The sequence below is a fragment of the Labrus bergylta genome, chromosome 11 (assembly GCF_963930695.1).
Source record: "Labrus bergylta chromosome 11, fLabBer1.1, whole genome shotgun sequence".
Taxonomy (NCBI): domain Eukaryota; kingdom Metazoa; phylum Chordata; class Actinopteri; order Labriformes; family Labridae; genus Labrus; species Labrus bergylta.
Genome location: NC_089205.1, coordinates 3129433 through 3152302, shown reverse-complemented (window position 1 = coordinate 3152302; position 22870 = coordinate 3129433). Strand labels below are relative to the sequence as shown.

The window sequence follows — 22870 nt, the reverse complement described above, 5'->3', positions numbered from 1 at the left end:
TGTGTTAAAAAGCACTTTTTTTGTAAGAAACCTCTAAAAGAACTATACAAGCTCAAGTCCTTTTACTGTTTACTACTCAAGTGCCTCATACAACCTCACTTACCCAACTGTCCCTTTAAGTGCTCTCTTTTATAAGATGTGTAACTTTGTAAAGCTGTGCCTCTTAGTGTCGCCCTTTAAAGATTTGAACCTGAGAGGACTTCCTGATTAAACAAAGAAAAAAAAATAGATAGGTCTATACCCTCTCTTTAATTCTTCTCTGATGTTTAAAAGCTACTGCTGGTAAAATCACAGTTTTTCTTAATGAAGTCTTAAAAACATCTTCCTCTTGAACAAAAGGGTCTACCTCTGTAGGGATCCTTTCTGTAATGTTGTCCGACAGTTAGACTCACAATCTGAGTCTGTCAGTGACAAAAAGCACTTTGATCCATGAAGGATTATGTAGCAGACGTACAGTAACAGCCTGTTTCACTGCTGCAGGGTGAACTGAGCGACTGGAGACATCTTTGTACCTATTTGTCATTTAGTAGTAGTAGTAGTAGAATCATGTTCATTTAGAGCCAGAGTGGATAAACACAGAAGCTCTGTGACATGGCAGCCGACATGATGATTCATCAGGGTAGAGTTTATTAAAAAAATAAAAATAAAGACGGTGACTCTGTGAGCAAGAACCTTTTTTATTGTCTGCACTGTGTTGAAAAACAGCACTCCCTTTGTGCAGTCAGTCTGCAGGTAGATGGCATACAGGTGACACTGCCTAATGCTGGAACATTAGGAATTCATTGAAACATTCCTGGTGAAATAAAAATGTACAAAAAGATCCCTCATGACCTGAAAAAAGTTTAACAAAAGGAAATAATAATAAAAAAAAAAGTCTGGATTTAATACTGTGCAAAACGTATCTCTAATATAGACATGGTATTCAGTCGGTCAGTGGGAGAGAGGAATGATGTGATAATAAATCAAGTCTCTTTGCGTCCACATTCACATCAAACAGTACAACTAAACAAAAAGAAATAACAAAGGCAGTTCAGATTGCATTTCAGTATCTACAAAATCAGCATTTTAACAACCTAGCTATGTACACTGTACAGGTTTAACACAAACATACATCTTTACAAAGAGCAGGAGCTGTGTGCAGATATCACAGGACTTCCCAGAGGACGTGCTGATCAGTGACCTGCAGTAAGGTTCCTCTTTGATACCAAAGATACAATCTGTAATTGCAATGATGGATAGCATGGAAAGTACCGAAGCTTTAAAAAAGAAAACTACATCTATTTCATAAGACCGATGTGTAGGAGAGGAATCAGTCCATCAAACATCACAGACAAACTCCTGCACACTCTCTAAATGTGTTGGCAATGTTCTGTACTGACATGCAGGAGTTTGTCTGCAATTTTTTGTTAAAATCAAGAAATGACCCAATGTTGGGTGATTAGGACATCTGTTGTTGTTGCCATGGTATCAAACAGTTGATTTTTTACTAGAATCATATCCAAGTTAATAAATTTGGTATCTTGACAACCCTAGTTTGCATACATGTTGAAGATGCTACAGAGGAACAGGAAACTGTGGATGCACGTGTTTGCTCCTCATGGCTTTAGAGACGTGGCGTGCCAGCATTAAACACATCAGCTGATCAAATTAAAGATCAAATATGGACTCAGGCTCTCAGAGCAGTGCAGCTGGTGCTGGCCAATTATTTTTGGCAAAATATTTTAAACCTGCAGTCTCATCGTGTGCTTTACAAAGTCTCTCCCCCATGACACACTGCCACCTGCAGGCTGTTAGTGATATGGCACAAAATTTAATTAAAAAGAAAAAACATTGTTTAAAAAAAACAACAACAAACCAAATGTAACCAGTGCAACAAACACAAAACAAACGCTGAAGCCAAGAGCAGCTGCTGTTACTCAGTTTTATCTTAATATTATTTTAATTCTTTTAGATCTTAGCGCAGCTTTTGATACTGTTGATCACACAATTTTAACTGATCGTCTCAGACATTGGGTTGGTTTAAAGGATACTGCACTTAGCTGGTTTTACTCTTATCTTTTAGAAAGAACCTTCGCGGTCACCATCGGTAACTACTCCTCCTCTACCTCTAACATTACCTGTGGTGTACCGCAAGGTTCGGTTTTAGGTCAGGTTTTAGACAGGAAACATTATGAGGAGAGAGTGGAGGATGACGTGCATCAAAGGGCCCAAGAAGTGCAAGACAACTGCTCGGCTATCTGGCGCCCCAAATATTATTACTATTAATCAATTTGTTTTCTATACAGGATCAGGTAATCCAGATCACTTTAGTCCTGGTTCTGTAAAGAAAAAGTCGATACGATCACCATGATCCAGGTACTGACTTTTAAGGATTTCTAAATCCAGATCACCAGCTTTAAAGGAGACACTACATATTTTGTCCACAGGGGGAGCCAAAGTCCACATGAAGAGGATGATACTCACAGATGCTTGAAAATGTTTGATATTTATGCTGTTTGGTGAAATATTTCATGTTTACTCTGCTAATGTGCACCTTAACTACTTTGTCCCTGAAGAAAAAAAAACATTTTAGCCCAAAATATGTTTAAAAAATATCTGAGTATATCAACTACACTCAATATGTTGTCTTGGTTGTCCAATACATTGATTTTCTTCTTCTTTTTCGTCTGAATCAGCCCTCTGCTGCGGTCAGGGTGATCCTGATTTTTTTTGAGGAGGTTTGATCAGGATAAAAAAAACAAAAAACTGAACACTCGATTACATAATCCTTTTTTTCTGTTGAAAAACAAGTTCACAATACTGGATCCAATCTGATATGTTAAATCATAAACACTTGGTCTCTGAATGTTCACTGATTTTTTGATGACAACATGATGATGTCAGTTTTCTGGATCAAATCTGTTGGTGTGCTGCTCAGATTTATTTCCAGGACTTCCTGTTATCTATTGATGGATGAAGCATTCAGACCCTTTACTTTAGTAAAAAATTATAAAGTCAATCCAAACCTTATGTGTGTAAACATGATTTAGTTTTCATTTTACATTATGATTCATTTTTAACCAAGGATCATAGTCTTCAAATATTAAATTAAGAGTATTGTGTATGTTTTTTTAATGTATTCTTGGTCTGATGAGAACATCCTTAAAGCAGACTAAAAACAACAGCAGCTCTTGACTTCTGCACAAACGTGGTACAAACATACCAGTGGAAGCTCACTGAACATTATGATGGCTGATGTTTCATGGCTTTGCGGGAACTTTATCTTTTTTTTTCTTTTTTGGACAGGAGCGAGCACATTCCACATTAAACACATACATGGCTCTCTGAAATGTGTCCAGAACACACTTTTTTCATCAGTAAGCTCGTTCTATTTTACAAAGTCTGTACAATCTGGAAGTGCTACAAAAATGTACAAATCCAAGAGGAGGGAACAGAAAAGGAGGATTTAGTTTTTTCTTATTTTTTTTAGAAAGAGGAGGTGTGATGGACGTTTGAAGGAGCAGGGAACATTACAAACTGTTTCACTTTCATGATTGTCCTTCTCTTTCCTTCACTTTACCACATCTGTACATGTCATCTCTAAAGATCAATCTGTCACATTCTCTAAACCGCTCTGAACACATGTCCATGACTCCCTACTGCAGCAGGGAGGACACTTCTGATTGGTCTGTACAGCGGGGGACACTGACATCACACAGACTGGTTTCATCATGGTGGATGTTGTGTGTACAGTGTTTGTTTTAGTTGGTGTAATGTCTCCCTCTGTGTTGACATTCATGTGTCCTGCCGTCTGCTCCATGTCATCCTCCTTCCTCCAATCATCTGTCTTACCATCACACCTCTGTCTGCTGCTGAGAGTCTGTGATGATGGTCACTCCTCGCCGCAGCTCATCCATACTGTCAAAGTCACTGCCGTGTTCCGAGTCGTCCAGCCCACAGGGGGCAGACATGTCTGAGGCCGACGACGCCCCGACAGACAGACGTATGTTCACAGACACAGAGTCCTCGGTGTCTCCCCCGTTTCCTGGGGTGACCCCGCCCCCTGACGCACCGAAGTCCCCGTGGGGCTGCTCACCCAAGGGCAGCTGGTGGGGGGGCAGGTACTGGCTCGGGTGGAAGTGCGGCCTGGCGTTCTGACGGCCTGCGCTGCCCGAGCTCAGGGTGCTGTCCTTGGACGCCGGGGGATTGGCGGCCAGCGGCATGTAGGCCTCGGGGTAGTCCTCAGCTGTGGGCAAGGGGGGCGGGAGCTGGTCCTGGGACAAGAACACCTCATCGTGGGGAGGCGGGTAGTCGCTGTCAATGTCGTAGCCCCCCAGATAGTAGTCTGACTCCAGTTCACGCGTGCTTCCTGTGAGGCGGGGGGCCGACCCTGCCGCCTCACCGCCGGGAGCCTCCTCGATGTCGGACAGCCGTGTGCTTGGCATCCAGTCCGACGTGTCCCAGTGATACGCTGCACGACAGAGAGTGGGGGGGTTAGTCATGATCAGGACTGTGACAGAAGACAGCGCCCCTGTGGGGGTGGGTGGGTCACACTATGTTCCATACATACATGCCTTCCTTTTAATAAAAAGGTTCTGCAGGTCAGCCACATGACAGGAACAACCTGAAACATGTTTATTTTGGGTGGGGGGGGAGGTCACATGCAAAGCAGGAGCCTCTGAGGGAGGGGGGTTAAAGGTCACAGCATGCTGAAGAATATCAGACCCATGATAACAAAACAGCAACATGTGACTCAGACGTTGTGCTGGATGTGGTGGATTGTCCCGCTGCTCAGTGATTACACAGACACACTCTGATGTGTTGTCATGGAGATGATGGCTCAGGTGTCCCCTGTCACCTCTGTGTCCCATTTTAGACACCACGGCAAGAACAGATCTTTCTCTGATTGCTACTACTGATTCGATACTACTGAATGATGCACCAAAGGGGATTTAGAATTGGAGACTGAAAAATAAGCAGCTATATGGCGTATAATACCTTTACTTCTTAGGTTCAACAGAAGTGGTATGAAAGTCGGGAACCAATCCCAAGTTTGGAAGATGTTATGACCCTACTTTTTCTGGCTTTACCCATTGATAAACTTCACCAAACTGTTACCATCAACGTTCGGATCATTTGGGGTTTTTAGAAACACAGACACAAACTATGACGGCATCTTTGGTGCCGAATCATGAAGATTCTCACATATTCTCATTTTGACCATAAAAGTGATGATGTGTGGGAAACAGCACTAAATATTAAATACTGTTTTATACACATAGGGTTGGTTATTAAGGATTAGCCCAGAGTACTGGCAACAGCAAATTGGACATTGGAATATTTATCTCCTACAACCAAAAGTCATACTTTATAGGAAATGAGTCAGAGCTTTTAAATCCTGAAGGCTTTAGGCATCGATGCATGGAGCATCAAACAACTCAATCAAAGTGAAACATTTTAGATTTTCAAGTTAAGAGCCACCCACTACCCTGGTCCTAATGAGGAATTACCTCCGACTCACTTCCTTTAAAGAATGTATATGAAGTGAAAAGTATCACAGTATCAAAGTATGTATATATATATTTGTGTGTAGGCTTCTATATTTCTGGTATGTGTGTATAGATATGTTTATATATACATATACACTTAGATTTTTCACTTTTAATTGTCTTTATTTGTACATAAACTTTATCTTAAGTGACTTTGAGTATCTTTTTGACCATTAAATTCATTTCTTTAGAAACTGCTCCTTGGGAGGGAGTCTCTTATTTGCAGGTGAAGGACTAATGGTGCATTTATGTGGTGTCAGACACATCGGAAAAACAAGTTTCCCAGTTGTATGCCTGCTCAAGTCAGAACAACAACTGGGAAACTCTGGAAATAATAAGGTGCCCGACTTGCCTACTTGACATCATATTTGTTGTCAAATATGTTCTGTTAAATTACTATCATTAATTCACATATTGCACATCAAAGTTTTTCTCAAATATGTATTGTAACACATACATGTACTTGTAACAGTGACATTCCACAGATTTTCTTCAGAGCATCCACGTTGTTTTTTGCTGGAAGAACGACTTCCCACCTTGTAAACTGGGACCATCTGAGGAGCACATGAATGCAGCATGAAGTGATCTCTTGCTGCATTCATGTGCTGCTCGGGTGGTCCAAGTTTCCGAGTTTGGAAATCGTTCTTCCGGCTTTAGTGTGTTCAAGTGATTTCAGTTTGGAAAATCGTAATGTTGTAACAACAGCAAAAAACAGCGTTGATGCTATGAAGAAGAAGATCCGTGAAATGTCTCTGTTAAAAGTGATATTTGAGCAAAAAGTTAATGTGCAATATGTGAATTAATAAAAAGTATGCTAAAATTAACAAAACATGTTATGCCCCTCGACGATGACGATTCTGACATCAAGTTGGGCACCTTATTATTTTCCGAGTTTCCGAGTTGTTGTTCCGAGTTGTTGTTGAGTCTGCATTTTACAACCCAGAAACTTGTTTTCCCGATGTTTCCGACACCACATGAATGCAGCATCTGTTACGGACTGATAGACTCTGATTGTTAAACGCTTACACCTGTTGATTCACTCGCCCTTCTGTTTCACCACTTGTTTCTGTAAGTTCCAAAAGAAGTTTTTTTTCTTTTTATTATCTCGTTCTACCTTTAGAACTTGTCAGTTTAATGAAGGCCTTTCAACATTTTTCTTGGTTTCTTTCCAGTTTTTAAGACCTTATTATGACCTTTACCAAAAAGCTCATTTTGTCTTGTATTATTACTAGTTCTACGAAGCTCCCTTGTTCCTGGATTTGTCTTAAAGTAGTGACTGGTGACTCTGGCATCATTCAGAAATACTCTGTATGTTGTCTCTTGTGACAAAAACACTTCACCAGTTGACTAAAACTGGCAGAGCATTTGGAACAAATCTGTCTCAAAAGGAAGATTTAAGACAGTGCACTTCTAAAATGGGACCATGCTAGTACTTGCTAAGGCGTTAGCATTGACCCCTTGGAGCCAATCATCTCCTGACCCATGATAGAAGATGATTCTCATCACTTCTGACCAACCAGCAGGACAATCCCACAAAACTCTGAAACACCATATTCAAAAGACAAAGTGAGTGGAGTTAAACAAAGCGATGACAAATCAAAGAAAGAGGCGTCCATGCATCGCAGCAGAACACAAACCATGATTCAGTGAAAACCTCATCAGAACAAACTGGAACAGAACATCAGCGAGCTGCAGATACAAATCATAACAGTGACGACATGGTGGGATGCAGGAACGGTGAGAGCAGGCAGAAAGCTGTTGGGGTTGTGGGAGCAGAGTGTCAGCCAATCAGCACAGCAGAACAATGAGCGTCCAACAAGCTGTGGGAGGGGCTTCACATCACATTATATGTGCACACAGAGCTCAGACTGGAGAAGGAGAGCAGAGACTTTTCATGGACAGAGAGTGGAGGAATGACGGCAGAGCCAGAGAGAGGGAGAGAGAGAGAGAGAGAGAGAGAGAGAGAGAGAGAGAGAGAGAGAGAGACAGAGAGACAGAAAGTCAGAGGCAGAGAGAGTAGACAGAATAACATCAGTCAGCAGAGACTGCTCTTAAAGTCTTTATATGTGATTTTTTGATCCAGTAGATGTCGCCCTTGAGCACCAGCATGAAACCAAAACAACTTGTGCTGCATTGTTGTGTTAGCATGCTAATGCTAGCGATCTTTATCATGCTCGTATCTTCACACTGCATGTAAATTTACCTGAAATGAGCGTGATCTAGAAACACAGTTAAGCAGTGAGTACAGTATGTTATTCTTCTTTTCTCTAGTCCCTCAATTAAACTACTTTTATACACGAGGGGAGGAGTCAGCCGGCCGTCCAGGCGATGTAAACAAAGTGAAGATAGGACTCTGAAAACTCTGAAAACATCACAGACAGTGGGACTCGGGTGTTACACCCATTGTAGACAGTCATGACTCACAGAGTTATTTTCAGAGGAGATACTTGATTTCTATTACAGTGTGAAAAATCACATATAAAGCCTTTAACAGGAAACGTTTTAATCTAAGATCTGCTTTGTTCTCTATCTTTGGGTGATGTCTGACTGTGGCTCTGATAGATGGTTAAACCAGCCGGTTGTAGAGTGTGTGCTTCAGGTTGAGGAGATCAGAGTTGTGTCTGAGTCTCTCTTTTCTTTTGCCGCAATCAAGACACACAATGTATTTTGTAGAGCAGAGAGGGGCCCCCCACCACTGCCAAGGGGGTTCTCAACTTCGGCAGCAAACAGCACCAGCAGGGTGCTGTGGCCTGTTTGTAATGTCACTGATTCCACCTCTTAGCACCCCCTTTGCTGGGCCCCCGCTGCTGTCTGGAGTTTTAAAAACCTAGTCGTCTGTCTGCTTTAATTCTGTTTACCTTGCAGTTTTTCATAACATTAAAAGTGTATAAAAACTAAATAAAAAATGTTTTCTCATTGACAACTCAACCCTCAACAACTCAACCTGGCAAGTCTCCTCCCGTTGCTAGCTCCACTAACCTAAACGCTACTAGCCAAGCAAATAAACATGTTAGGAGGAGCACCCAGCTAGCTGCAGGAGAGGAACAGTGCTGATGAAAACTTCATTGGTAAGTTGTTTCATCATTATTTGTGATTACGTTTAGATGCTGGTCTTTTGTTTGTGGGTGCATGTGTTGTAGACCGCCGCGTCTGCTTGGTTATCGTACTGTATGAACGGCAGGCCATTGCTGTCACACTGTTAACAAAGTTTGTTGTGGTGCGTGGGTTGATAATGTGTGGTTTCATTGTATTGTCTGTTTGGCTGGATGAACGTCCAACTTCACTGAATGTCAAACTGTAGTTGCCTTCTATTTTGGGTTTCCTGTCCGGCTAATGAAGTCTGCTTTACTTGTTTAATCGGTGGAATATGCGCACAGACATATCAGCACTTGTTCTGCTTAAACATCAGCAGGTCACTCACTGATAAGTCCCTGTCACTGTAATAGCACCCTTTGTAATCTGCAGCGACATTTCTCTTCGTCCCGCCATGTCTTGTATCTCCATACAGCCGATATTATACCATAAATGCTATACTATATTACTTTATAGGCTACAGCATATGCTATATAGCCTATAGACAGTTTAAGGGCCCACTATTGGTCCCCGCCCCCTCTGCAATGAGCCACAGGCTCCGCGCCTGGGCGTGATTGTTTTGTACTGTGCCTGAGCACAATTGTCCCCCACCCCCCCTCTACCCCACTGGCCTGCGTTCACATGACCGAGTAAACTTGCGTACGTACACATTCAGATGCAGCAGGTGGCAGTATGTACATAGTTGGTTTGCAAATCCGCCAAGAAGCAGAAAGAAGAAGCAACCATGGCAACCACTCACAGGCTAAGCCTATCCTCATAGCTGGATGTTTTTAAAATGTATTTCTGAGACGCCAACAAACAACCCTCTTCCTACTTCCACCTCCAGCCTGCAGCTCAGAGGACAAAATAGTCTCGTACTGTGCGTATATGATGGTTTTTAAAGCAACAGGAGCCTCATACTGTATAGAGGTACTCAAGCACTCCTGAATCATGCTCGAGTTCGACTGTACTCGGATCCTGGCCCGTGTCCCTAATGTTAAAACCACCCATAGTTATTTTGTCTACTCCCTGCATAGAGAGATGATAGAAGAAGAGACAGAGAGAGACAGGTGATAGAGGAACAGGTAGGTGGTGGGGGGGGGGTGAGGGTTGAAGTACCTCTGTTGTAGCTTTGACCGTGATCCATAACAGAGACTGTCAGATGAAGAACAACAGAACAAACAGTCTTTAGATTCAGATCATGACTAAATGTTCTCAAAGTGTTCTGACAGGACAGAAGAAGATTCACATGCTGGGGGAGTTAATGTGAGTCTCTCAGGTGTTCTGTGTTTAAGGTGTGTGTTTGTAACAAACTGCATGAATAAGCATGGTATACTCTCTGAATGTATCGTTTTAATAATCTAAACGAGTACAGTGTGTGCTAGTGATGACAAAAACTAATCAGACCTATTTCATTTTTTGTACCAGGCTGTAAACATGTTTATGTGTATTTGACTTCCTGGAGCCAGCCTCAAGTGGACACTCGACGAACTGCAGGATTTCTTAAAATACAAATGAGCTGTGTCTGACCACGCCCCCTCTCTTAAAGGGGACTCTACTCGGGCTTTCTCGCTCCATGTCCTATTGTTTACAGTGGGAAGGCAGACTCAGAGGGCAGAACAAACACCTAGCTTTGGGAGTGTCACCCACCTGGGGGAGGAGTTACTGCCCTTTGTGATGTCACAAAGGAAATATCACAATGATTATAATGAGTTAAAATGACAAGGTGTCTGATTTTATCTATACTGGGACCATATTAAACAACAGATATTTGACAGAAAGAACAACTGTCATGTCGGCCACTACCCTGAAGATCCAACAGTCTGCAGGTTCTTACTCTCACCTCAGACTCCCTCAGTGATCAACTCTGTGTAAGTAACACAGAGGAACTCTTGAGTGAAATCAGGTCATCGAGGTAGATCAATACCTGCAGACTGTGGGCTGTCAAGGGGGACGAGGCTTAGTCACCAACTGCTCCCTGAAGTCTGTGTGTACTGAGAGCTAATGAGAGAGGAGGTGTGATGGACTGAATGACCTCTGAGGAGTCATAATCTGTGGACATTAATCTCAACATGTCAAACTGTGAGAGAATGAAACTGTTCTACACACAGTGTCCCAGTATACAAGCACCGAGGGAGAATCTTTTTATTAACATAAGTATGTCTGACTCCTCTGTGGTAGGGGGTGCTATGACCCCCCTTTCTGCTAGTTACCATTGGACCTTCTTCTGGTTGACCTCGCTGTGGAACGCTGAAAACTTTAGGGCTGTACATTTCGTACATACGCTAACTTTTGGTTCTTTGTGATGCATGCTATCTCTTTAGTTTATGGTGATATCTGAAGGCAGACAACAACACAACTTCTGCTGTGCTCTGCATTTATGTCGTTAAACTTCCGGGTAAAGCCCGGGGCTGTAACTGTAGAGCATGCTCAGGACACAGAGGCCAGTTATGGTCTGATTGAAGGAGTGTACATGCAAGAATACATCCACCTTAACCTCATTGTGTTAGTCCAACTTTGAGAAATTTTACTTAGCATGATTTCAGTCAGACTAACATGTTTACATGCATCTTAAAAGTCCAGTTTTAGTCGCACTAACACAGAAAATCTTTTTTTTTCTAACTGCATGTAAATGTAATATATGCAAGTGTGTTCAGCTCTGTTAGAGGAGATTCTGCAGAGACAGAGTCAGATCAGAAGCGAGCAAGAGAGAGAGGGAGAGAGAGAGAGAGAGAGAGAGAGAGGGGATGAGACATGGTACCTTCACTCTCGATTGTGTCGACTGCATCATTGACCAGTCGAATGACAGTCACTATGGAGGCTTGTGGAGGGAAAAAAGGACACAAGTTTTCAAAAACAGTCAGTCAAAGTGAAAAAAAATCTCATCATGGCCGCCTGCTGCTGTCAGTCCTGTGTGCAGCAACCTGCTCCGCTCCTGACATAGGCAACGTTTCAGTCTGATGATAAGGGGCTGGTTTGCACAAAATATTCTTCAGTTTTAGTGAAAAACACTTAAAATCAGCAAAGAAAAAGACAAAGAAAATGACCTTCATAGATGCAAAGAAAGCCACATGAGAACAAAAACATATCAAAGCAAAACAACAACACATTCCTGCAGGTTTCTGACATTTTAGGCACAAAAAAAAATCAAATTTTTAATCAACATGATCGAAGGCAAAAAAGGGGATGTTTTAATTTACGACCATTCTGAAAATTAAAACATTAATGATTGTCATGGAATCGCAAATAAAGTCCAGAGCAAAGAGTATGATGTGATGATGAAAAAGATGAAACCACAAAAAAGCTCCTGCACGAAGACCACAAGCACCAACAGCACGACCGTGAATCAGCCAAAACCTCCAACAATGTAGCGGTGGAATCTAAACCATATCAGGCACAGAGGAGAGAGAGTTTGTTCAACTCTGGGGAAACATTTTTTTTAATTGTTGGGGCAGAAATAATAAGTAATTAGGTCATTCATGTTCAGGGGATTATTGTAGTAAAAACATAATTTGAGTCTCTGTGGTACAGTCAGATCTTTTCTATGTGACTTTATTAAACTTGTGAAGCTTTTAGAGTAAATAATGCAGATTATTTGAGGTGGTTCAATTACCCACAATGCACTAGCTCTTTAACCATCCGGTCTGAAGAAAAGCACCTGGATACTGAGAAGAAGAATTTTAAACCAATGAAGTGTGTCTTACCGTTATCGTCACACGAGTCAGACTGGAAGGAGCTCAGTGATTGGACCTCTGAGTTGCTGCCTTTGTTGCTCCCTGAGAAACAGGTCACTTCCTCTGCCATGTCGGCCATCTTACCTGTGTGTGTGTGTGTGTGTGTGTGTGTGTGGTGTGGGGGGGAGGGGGGGGGTGCACACATGTTACATGTTTTAAATTTTTTTTATTGCGAGACAAGAGACAATACACTTACGATACAACACAAGAGACAATTACAGTAAGCACAGGCCAGAAAAGAGGTATATTCATGTTTTACTTGAGTGTGTGTGTGTGTGTGTGTGTGTGTGTGTGTGTGTGTGTGTGTGTGTGTGTGTGTGTGTATGGAAAGTCAGCCTGTCTCCATTGATATCATAAAAATGCTATTTTGTTTTGTTGATGGTGGTGATGACAATGGTGGCAATAATTACGATGAATTCTGGATGAATATTGTTATAATTTCTATCATTACTTCTTTAATCATCTATTTTTTATTATTTTTTGTTTTGTTTTTTTGTTTCGTAGTGAATTTGTATTTGTTGTCCTCTTTTTTCTCACTCTGACTTTCCATCCACACATGTTTATATGCTTGGACACAGATCAGATGCTGCTTGTGTGAAGATAAAACAGACACTCACCCTCGTCGCTGTCCCAGGGACACTTGCGGAGGGAGTCGCAGTCGGAGCGGCAGGGGGACACCGCCGGCAGGTTTGGGGCCACGCTGCAGACCACCACCCCCCTCCTGGTGGTCCCCGACAAGATCCTGGGGGACTCTGGGTGGAAGGTGCTCATCTCTGTGTGCTCCACCCCCCGGCCGTCCACCATCTTCTCCAGCGTAGACCGCGGGTCGCCTTGGAAACAGGGTGTGTACGCCATGGGCCTCACGGGGACCTGCGGGGGTCCCAGCATCCCGCTGACCCCCACCATGGTGGGCTCTGAGTACAGGTTGAGGGGGTCTCCTGGTGAGCAGTGCAGGGTCTTGAACTGGACGCCGTTCGCCTTGTTGAGCAGCGCGGCGGTGGCGGGGTCCTGGACCAGCGACAGGTTGTTCCTGGAGTAGTTCTTCTGGAACACCTTCTTCCTGAAGGCGATGAAGAGGATGATGAGGGTGACGATGACGAAGAGCACCACAGCGATGCCGATCAGCTCCTCCTTGCCCACCACGGCGTGTCCCGCCTGCATGTCGGGGACGACGACGGGCCGCAGGCTGCAGCGCTGACCCACGAAGCCTGCCGTGCAGTTACAATAAAATGAGCCGTGGGTGTTGACGCACACGCCACCGTTCTCACACTCGCCCTCCGGGTTGCTGCGGTCACACTCGTTCACGTCCTCCTCACAGCTGGAGGGGGGAGGAGGGGAGAGATCAGAGTGAGAGAGAGTGAGGACAGTTTGAAGGAGTAGTTCCTGTGTGTCTGTCTTTAATCAGCTGCTTTAAGTTCAATATAAACTCTGTAGAGCTGCTAGCTCTAACACACTCAGAGAGAGAGAGAGAGGTATATATAACCTTGGTATATTCAAGGTTCTTCATGTCACAATACATGACTGGTTTGTTTGTAAGGTATTTGTATTCAATGTTTGATATCCTTAAAGAGAAACAAAAAAAAAACAATGTCTGAGTTTACTGTAATTGTACTTTTCTTCATTATTTAATTTCATATGTAAATGATTATAATGTGTATTGTATATTTTGCTTTGGCAACATGTTTAACCCAAACGTCATGCCAATAAATCCATTTGAATTTGAATATGAATTTGAGAGAAAGAAAGAGAGAGAGAGGGATAAAGCTTGTCGTTAGGGACTATGACCTGAGGTCGTGAAAATGTTGACTACTTTGATACTTTTTCAAACCTTGTGTTTTAGAATAATCAAACCGGTTGTTTAATTTATAATAATAATAATAATAATAATAATAAATTCAATTTATATAGCGCTTTTCTAAATACTCAAAGACGCTTTGACAGGAAACAACAAAAAACAAAGCAAAAACTAAGAGAACAATACAACATAGAAGTAGTGTAAAGGGATGAGGATGAGAGTCGGTGGTTGTAGGCGGTGATGAAAAGGTGAGTTTTGAGGGATTTCTTGAAGGAAGTGAGTGTGGGGGAGTCTCGGATGTTTATAAGGAGAGAGTTCTCTCTCCCTAAAAACATCCCAGATGGAGATGGAGATGGAGAAGGCCCTGTCCCCCCAGGACCGAATTTAGAATAGTACGGTATTTAAAAACCTATTTAACTAATAAATTCTTTTTAGCATCTCATAAGGAAGCATATTATGTTATGTTTATGTCTCTTACAAACAGACAGAGGAGAGGAGCAGACTCTTTTTAAATTGCAGAAATACGTTGGCAACAGTTCCGTACCAGGATTGCTGGCGACCTTATTTTATATAATAGGAGAGTAATAGAAGAATAACTCCAAATCCCAATGTTGCCAATGTATTCATTCGATTCAGACTGAGTAGTGTTGTAGTTTAGGTGATGATAAATAGGAAATTTCCTGATAGTAGGTGTCTATGACTTCTATTATTGATGCAGTGCTATCAAACAGGTGGTTCAAACTATGGTTGGATTTTTACTAAGATTATATTGAAGTTTAAAATTCAGGCATCGTGACAACCCCTACTTGGTCGAGCCCCTAGTCATGCTGCTTTAGGACGAAGATTTTTTTTTTCCCTAACGACAGAAAAGTTTTCTCTTCATCTCCTCTGATCACACTCAGCACAAATATAAATGTGTGATCATTGAATATAAAGTTGAATAAAGTTAAATTGATTTTCTGCAGCGTCCAATGACTGTCAGGCTGTTTGTTTGTGTCAGTGACTCAGAGCTGCAGAATGTGAGACACACACACACACACACACACACACACACACACACACACACACACACACACACACACACACACACACACACACACACACACACACACACACACACACACACACACACACACACACACACAGTGATTCATGTGTTTGATGGTTTTCAGATCTAAACTGCCCCCTGCTGAGAGTCCTTCACATTGAGAAAAAGAGGATTATAATTCAATTATAGAATTCTTCAGATGTGATTTCATAAAGAATCAGTCTTTGATGAAATCAGTTAATCAGCTGGTGTTTGTGTGTGTGTGTGTGTGTGTGTGTGTGTGTGTGTGTGTGTGTGTGTGTGTGTGAGTCGCCCCTGTAATAACCAGTTTGAGTTCATGTTTATGTGTGTCAGACTCACGTCAGGCCCTTGAATCCTCTCCTGCAGCTGCACAGGAAGGCGTTCCCGATGGTTTTGCATGCTCCTCCGTTCTGACACGGGTTAGGAACACATGCCGTTATCTCCATCTCACAGCGCCCCCCCGTGAACTGGGGGTTACAACTGCACGAGAAGCCTGCAGAAAGAGAAAAAGAGAGAGAGAGAGAGAGAGAGAGAGAGAGAGAGAGAGAGAGAGAGAGAGAGAGAGCGAGAGAAGCGATGTCAGACTTAAACCAACAAATGGATTCATCCAATGCAATGCAATGCACAAAATAGTCCCTGAAACTAGAGTGAGCTGTTTAAAAAGACTATTTTGAAAACACAACATTATATATTTCTGGTGTTTGTAAAGACTTCAGTAAAAACTTGGAATTTGAAGCTCAGAGAACATTTAGGATAAATGAAACCAGTCGCATATGTTTTAAACATTATTCTATTAAGACATTCAATTCAAGAAATTAAATAACCCATAATAAGAAAAAGAGTGTCTGAAAGTAATATCTTAACTTAGACGTTTGAACCCTTTGAAAACAAGTGTTTGTCCAAATGTCCTTTAATCTATTCATGATATAAACTATTATTTTAAATGTTTGGTTTTTATTGTGCAAATCTTTTAATAATTGGTACTTTCTTATGGTATACAATTTCTATCCTAAAAAGCTTTTAATAAATTATGACCTGACCATAATATTCATCTTATTACACTTTGATGGCGTTCCAATTTTTTCTTTGAGTTAACCTTTATTAAAACTAATCCCATTTCTAAATACACTCTGTATCAGTCTCAGAGATAAAGTCCTGCAGAGTACAGGTCCTGAGCTGACTGCTGTTGTCCCGATACTCACCACCAGAGGGCAGGCCTGTGCAGGTGGCTCCATTTCGACAGGGCTGCTGCAGACAGGCGTCTGGGTAAAGGATGCAGCCCAGCTTCATCTCGGTCAGCCCCACCACCTCAGCGTATCGGGAGCGTTTGTTCTGCAGCGGCAGCTCGTTGTTGTTGAGCATCACAGAGTCTAGACAGCCCTGAAACCCCTCCAGCACCCGCGGGTCCTTCTGAGACTCCATCAGGCTGCGAGAGTTTGGGTTCTGCACCTGAGGAGTGATGTCATCAAAGACAGAAGACTGTGTTCAGGTTTTGAAAGGTGGGCGAGAAAAAGTTTTAAATCATGTCATCAGAGCCCCCCCCACACACCCCCTCTGTGACCCCCCTGAACTGACCAGAGCTCCAAAGTAGATGGTTCTGTCGGGAGCCAGCGGCTGGATGAATGGTGGTCCGCGGCGTCGCTCCACGTAGCTGTCGTCGAGTGCTAGGCTGCTGTAGTTCCTGTTGATCTCCAGAGTGACCGTGTGCCAGCCGCCGTCATTTATCCTCCGACCAGAGATCCCCAACATGTCATCAGAGGGTCCGTCAGAGAGAGCGCAGGTCAGCTGGAACCACAGCTTCCCCTCCTCCAGCTGATCACACACACACACACACACACACACACACACACACACACACACACATTATGGTCTCTAAAGGTTCAACACTCTGACGTTGATGATTTGTTAACTTTCCTGCAGCCCCACACTGAAGCCTACATTTGTGTTTTTGTGTAAAACATTTTACTTTTGGAAGTTTGAAACAGAATATGACGAGTGATCCCTCGTTATGAATTCATAGACGACATGAGAACAGAACAGTCTGAGGCTGATAAATTCCAGATTACTGACACTTTCTGTTGTAGGATACTGATTTTAAAATGATAATAACATTATTAATGGTCTAATAACTTTTTAACCACCACTCACTCTGTTTCCCTGGCAACCCATAAGGGTATGACTAATACCTGAAACAATCATTCCACCTGCCATCCCAATATTCTTTATGTCCACTGAATCTTTAACTCAGCTGTTAGCCAGAAAGCTAACACTACGCTAACAAGATTCACTGACATGCATACAGTGAATACAAATTTGAAGAATATTGAACACAACATAAAACTAATTCAGGGTTACGAGTAGTTAAAAGTAGGTCAGGAAATATGTGACACTGCAGCCAATCAGAATCCAGGATTCACCCATCCATGGTAAACACGATGTTTTCTATCCTGCAAGTCAAATTCTGCTTTTGACTATTTCCACCTCAATTTCCCTCAGTGTTTATTTGATTATTCAGCCTGGAGAGAAAACAGTTTAGTTTAATACCACAATCACCATCTGAAATGTTCTAATAGTGTAAATGTCCCCTGAAAATGTGTGTGTGTGTGTGTGTGTGTGTGTACGTACGTGTTTACCTTGAGCACGGTGCAGGGCTCTGTGTGTGTGTGTGTGTGTGTGTGTGTGTGTGTGTGTGTGTGTGTTTACCTTGAGCACGGTGCAGGGTTCAGTGTGTGTGTGTGTGTGTGTGTGTGTGTGTGTGTGTGTGTGTTTACCTTGAGCACGGTGCAGGGCTCTGTGTGTGTGTGTGTGTCTGGTGTGTGTGTGTGTGTGTTTACCTTGAGCACGGTGCAGGGTTCAGTGTGTGTGTGTGTGTGTGTGTGTGTGTGTGTGTGTGTGTGTGTGTGTGTGTGTGTGTGTGTGTGTGTGTGTGTGTGTGTGTGTGTGTTTACCTTGAGCACGGTGCAGGGTTCAGTGTGTGTGTACATGATGATTCCTCGGCTCTGCAGCGTTCTGATCCTCAGGCTGAGCTTGAGCTCTGTCTGAAGGCGCTCGGAGAGACGGTACTTAATGTAGCTGTTACCTGAGAAACTCAGAGACGAGTGACCTGTATACACACACACACACACACACACACACACACACACACACACACACACACACACACACACACACGCACAGACAGACACGCACACACAAACACACACACAAGTTCATTAAACAATTCTTATATCACCTTAAGAGTTTGTATAAATGACACAGTCAGTCGTTGAAAAGACAGACACACAAACCTGCACACTCTCCCAGTTTTCCAGGGGGACACTGGCAGGCGTAGCGCCCTCTGCTGGCCTCGATGGAGACACACTGCATGTCTGCGGGACAGGGCTGGTCCTCACACTGTTCAGAGAGCACAGCACAGCTGGAGTCTGCTCACACACACACACACACACACACACACACACACACACACACACACACACACACACACACACACACACACACACACAGAGGAGGAGATATATTTTATATTTATATTTATATATATATTTTATATGAGAAAGTATTTTAAGTCTTTAATTTCATAATTCTGGTAAACACATTTATTTTATGACCCTTGAGGGTTTCCGTAGACCATGACTGAACTATGTAGAAAAACTACAAAAAACAGATTATCATTTTATTTTTTTTCTTCATAAACACTCAGTGGCCCCTCCCCTCTGTGACTCACCGGTGCAGGTGCAGCGCGAGGTGCGGTGGAAGCGCGGGGACACGAAGCTGATGCGTGGCGTGCTGTACGTTGCGAGGTTGTGCGAGTCCAGGATGATGCTCTGCTCGCACTGCGCGCCACGACACTCCAGCCCCGAGCAGTTCTTATCCAAGATGGCCGACACCCTGAGCACCTCCTCGAGCCGCCGCCGCGACGCGCTCAGCTTCTGCGTCAGGTAGGCCGCCTTGTAGTAACCCTCCCCTGCCGTTTCCACGGCGACCAGCATGTCCAACTGCTGGGTCCCGCCCACCGGCTGCAGACTGAGCATGTGCAGCTTGTCCTGCTGCTGCGAGGCGGCGGCCTGACGCAACACCTTCAACACACTCCGCATGTGCAGAGCCACAAAGTCCTGCGGCGCCACGCTCTCGAAACGCACGGTCACCGCTTCGCGCAGCATTTCCGGGGTCGCCTGCTCTACGTGCACGCTCACAGGCACGGGCACAGCAAAGCGGCCGTCACTCACGCTGGCGTTCAAGTTGTAGCGGCCAGCGTCCAGACCCCCCAGAGCAATGATCTTCCCATCGCGAGGATTGATCTTGAAGAGGCTGCGCTGGGCCGGGGGGGCGTGGCCAAAGGTCAGAGCGTCATAGGGATCAGCATCGGTGGCGTGCAGTTGGCCGATCACACCTCCAGGAAACTCGTCCTCCATGGTGACGATGTGAACCTCTAAAGGTAGAGCTACAGGGCGATGGAGCGACTCCTCAATCACTCTGACCGTCAGCATGGAGGATGAAGAGAGGCGGGGCTTACCCGAGTCTGACACCTGCGGGGGGTGGGGGGGGGACAGTTAAATATCTGTACATGGGGGCGCGCTGGTGGCACAATGGTTAGGGCGCACGTCCCATGTATTGAGACTCTCGTCTTGAGCGGGAGGCCCGGGTTCACTTTCACCCATGGCCCCCCTCCGCATGTCATTCCCCGCTCTCTCTCCCTGGTTTCCAACTCTATCCACTGTCCTCTCTCTGCATTAAATGCACGAAAAAGCCCCAAAAATAAATCTTAAAAAAATATATATATATCTCTACATGATCTTCAGTCTGACAGGAAGTCACCTGCAGAGGTGAATCTGATCAGGTTACATCCACTCCGTTTCATACCATTTAACTTGTTTAAGGTTTCAGCGTCTAGAGCAACAGTTTGTAAACTTTCAGACATAAAATTGGATTCAAAGTGGATCTAATAACTTTCAAAGGGAGAATGGCATCTCTCCTATGCACATGTCATTTTGGAACAGTACTCTTAAGCCTTCTGTGTGTTTTATGACAGTGCAGTTGCATGCATGGACCTTTGGTGGGCGCTAATGCACACTAAACCAGATTCCCACATATTGTTGCTTTAAAACGAAGAGAGCAGGCAATTACAACTCAACATGATTGAACCTCTGGATATATTAATAACAGCAAATTGATATTTACAGACTTTATTAAATGATAATTTTTTAAAGTCATACAGAAGTGGAATTATTTTTCTGATAATTTCACTGACATCTCTTATAAATACTGCCCTGCAGTTAACACCAACTCCCAGCAGACAGTACATTTTCACTACAACTGCGTGTAGCTGTTAGTTTGTAAATGAAGTGCTTTCTGCAATCAGGCTTATTTGCATTAAAAGGGGTCCCAAATTACTGCATATTGGTTCATTTAAATACACACAGCACCAGAGCACAGAGAATCTGTTTGCCCTGCAGCGCAGTTACGGCAGCATTTAACACTTTATCTGTTTCATAACATTAGAAGGTGTCTTACTGACTCTTTTGCAAAGGTTTTTAGTAATTTATTCTTACATGTACCTGTATCGGTGTATCACACCTGTACCTGTATCGTTATATCATTACCTGTATCTGGATGACATATTCAGTAGCCAGGTCTCTCCTGAACACCTGATTGGCCACCAGCGTCCCATCTTTCTCCAGAACAAACTCTCCTCCTGAGTTTCCTGACAGGATCTTGAACTCAAAGGGGGGGCCATTGTGGGAGGAGTCCTGGTCTGTCACCGACAGCTGGAGGATGGTGGTCCCAATAGGCTTGTTTTCCTGGGGGGGAGGGGCATGTTTGTCTTCACATTAGGATTGGTGTAAATTTCTACAATTTAAAAAGAGGATGCTTTTGTCCAAATTGACAAACATCTGAGAGTAAGCGCAACACAAGGAAGAATTTAGACTGAAGCAAACAGCGACAGTAAGAGATAACACACAGGTTGAAGACACAGGTGCTGACAGGCAGAGCACAGAACACATGTGCAGGGTATATAGAGGGGTGTATTATAAGTTTTAGTCAAGATGGTGCTTCTCACTCAGAAATATTTCCCATTTAATCACCATAAAATACTTTTAAAAAGCTATAAATGGCCGTCCTGACCATATAACTCAGTTAATGGTATCAATGATTCCTACATCATCAAATGTCTATAAAGACTTAATGTTATTAAAAGACAACATGGACTCATGATCTAAAACGGATGCATGATAAAGGTGAGATCTCTGAGCATGGAGGGGGGAGTTTTATGATTTTCTTCCTGTCCCGTAGGACTCTATGATGAAGTTCAGGCAGAGAGATGTGTTGCTTAGCAACAGCCGAAAAGGCACATGATCTGTGCCTCTAAAAGCTACAAATCATTACGTTTCCTGGTGTAACAGCGCCTCCTAGTGGGTGAAAGTGTAAGGATTTAAGAGCATTTTTTATTTAAAAAAAATCAGATCCTGTCCCAAATCTCACACAGTTTTTCATTTTCTGCACTTATAAAGTTTAAACTATTGGACTTAATGATGCGACAAACCATTGCACTATGACCTTTGACCCTTCTGCTCTCCAACACCCAGAGAAGAAAGGAAAAGATGATTAAAAAGTGGCACCAACATGTTTTGTGCAGCGGAGCGGCTGCTTGCATGCACAACAAATGGGGGCAAATTTGAATCGGGTGACGGTGAGTGCAATGTGTGATGGGAGTGGCTGCACTTGTGGTCATGACGGTGCGTGTCTCAGCCTTTTATACTGGTATATTAGTTACACCAGTAAATTGGACACAGCCAACTTTTTAGATGAAAAAAAACCAGGTATTAAAAGTTTGTCTCACACAACAATGTGACTGTAACTCACAGTGTTGTGTTAATCTAATCATAAACTCCATCATCATCCTCACCTGTATGACTGTAGACAAGTTGGCGGGGTAGAAGGTGGGCGGGTTGTCGTTGACGTCAGAGATGTCGATGTTGACCATCACAGTGGAGGACATGGGCGGGGCCCCGCTGTCCAGAGCCCGGACTGATAGAGAGTAACTGGGGACCTGGAGGGAGTCAGAGAAACAAGTCATGGACTCAGGTTTGATGGACAGACAGGAAGCGTTAATTAATCAGAGATATTTAAAGGAGATTAGAGAGAATTCAGCCAGCAGAGAGAGTCGTCTTACATTTTGAAACAACTCTGAAAACAGCAGAATTATAATTTTTTATTCTTTGACAGTGAAGTGTAAAGTTTATCCTGAGGGGGGCAGTAGAGATCAGTATGAAAGCCAGGTGTATAAAGGTTTTCCTGATGCCTACCTGTTATTTTGACTTCACTGTTAAAAAAAAAAAAATGGATCGATGTGTTTTGTCTTGAAGCTCAGACTGAATGACGAAGTATTCCGTGCATCGTCGCTCTGTTCTGTTCTGTTATTGGTATTTCTAATTTAAAGTGAGTAAGTCATTCTCCCAGAAACTATACATCAAGATTAAAAAAACCTTCAAAATATGTTCAAGAGATTCTGTTCTCTGATATTTTACTTGCTTTATTTATTTGCTGCATTTTCTGGTTTACAGAAGCTCATTGCTTTATGTATTATGACTGCCTGATTCTGTCTGTAAATGTCAACTACATTCTTCTCCTTCTTCTTCTTCTGGTGTTTATTTGCTGTTTGTAAACTATCCCA

General features: G+C 43.1%; 1 protein-coding gene across 1 annotated transcript in view; it reads right to left on the bottom strand.

The window, feature by feature from the left end:
- Nucleotides 1–657: 657 nt before the first annotated feature.
- fat3a (FAT atypical cadherin 3a) overlaps nucleotides 658–22870 on the bottom strand; it is a 151370-nt gene continuing 129157 nt past the window's right edge. The window contains exons 18-28 of the mRNA XM_065959912.1: nucleotides 22103–22246; nucleotides 20799–20996; nucleotides 18923–19724; nucleotides 18486–18620; nucleotides 18147–18301; nucleotides 16774–17010; nucleotides 16401–16647; nucleotides 15538–15691; nucleotides 12952–13652; nucleotides 12305–12418; nucleotides 658–4450 (exon numbers count right to left, since the gene is read on the bottom strand). Of these exons, the coding sequence (XP_065815984.1) occupies nucleotides 3834–4450; nucleotides 12305–12418; nucleotides 12952–13652; nucleotides 15538–15691; nucleotides 16401–16647; nucleotides 16774–17010; nucleotides 18147–18301; nucleotides 18486–18620; nucleotides 18923–19724; nucleotides 20799–20996; nucleotides 22103–22246 (3504 nt within the window). The 3' untranslated portion in view covers nucleotides 658–3833. The remainder of the gene's footprint in view (nucleotides 4451–12304; nucleotides 12419–12951; nucleotides 13653–15537; nucleotides 15692–16400; nucleotides 16648–16773; nucleotides 17011–18146; nucleotides 18302–18485; nucleotides 18621–18922; nucleotides 19725–20798; nucleotides 20997–22102; nucleotides 22247–22870) is intronic.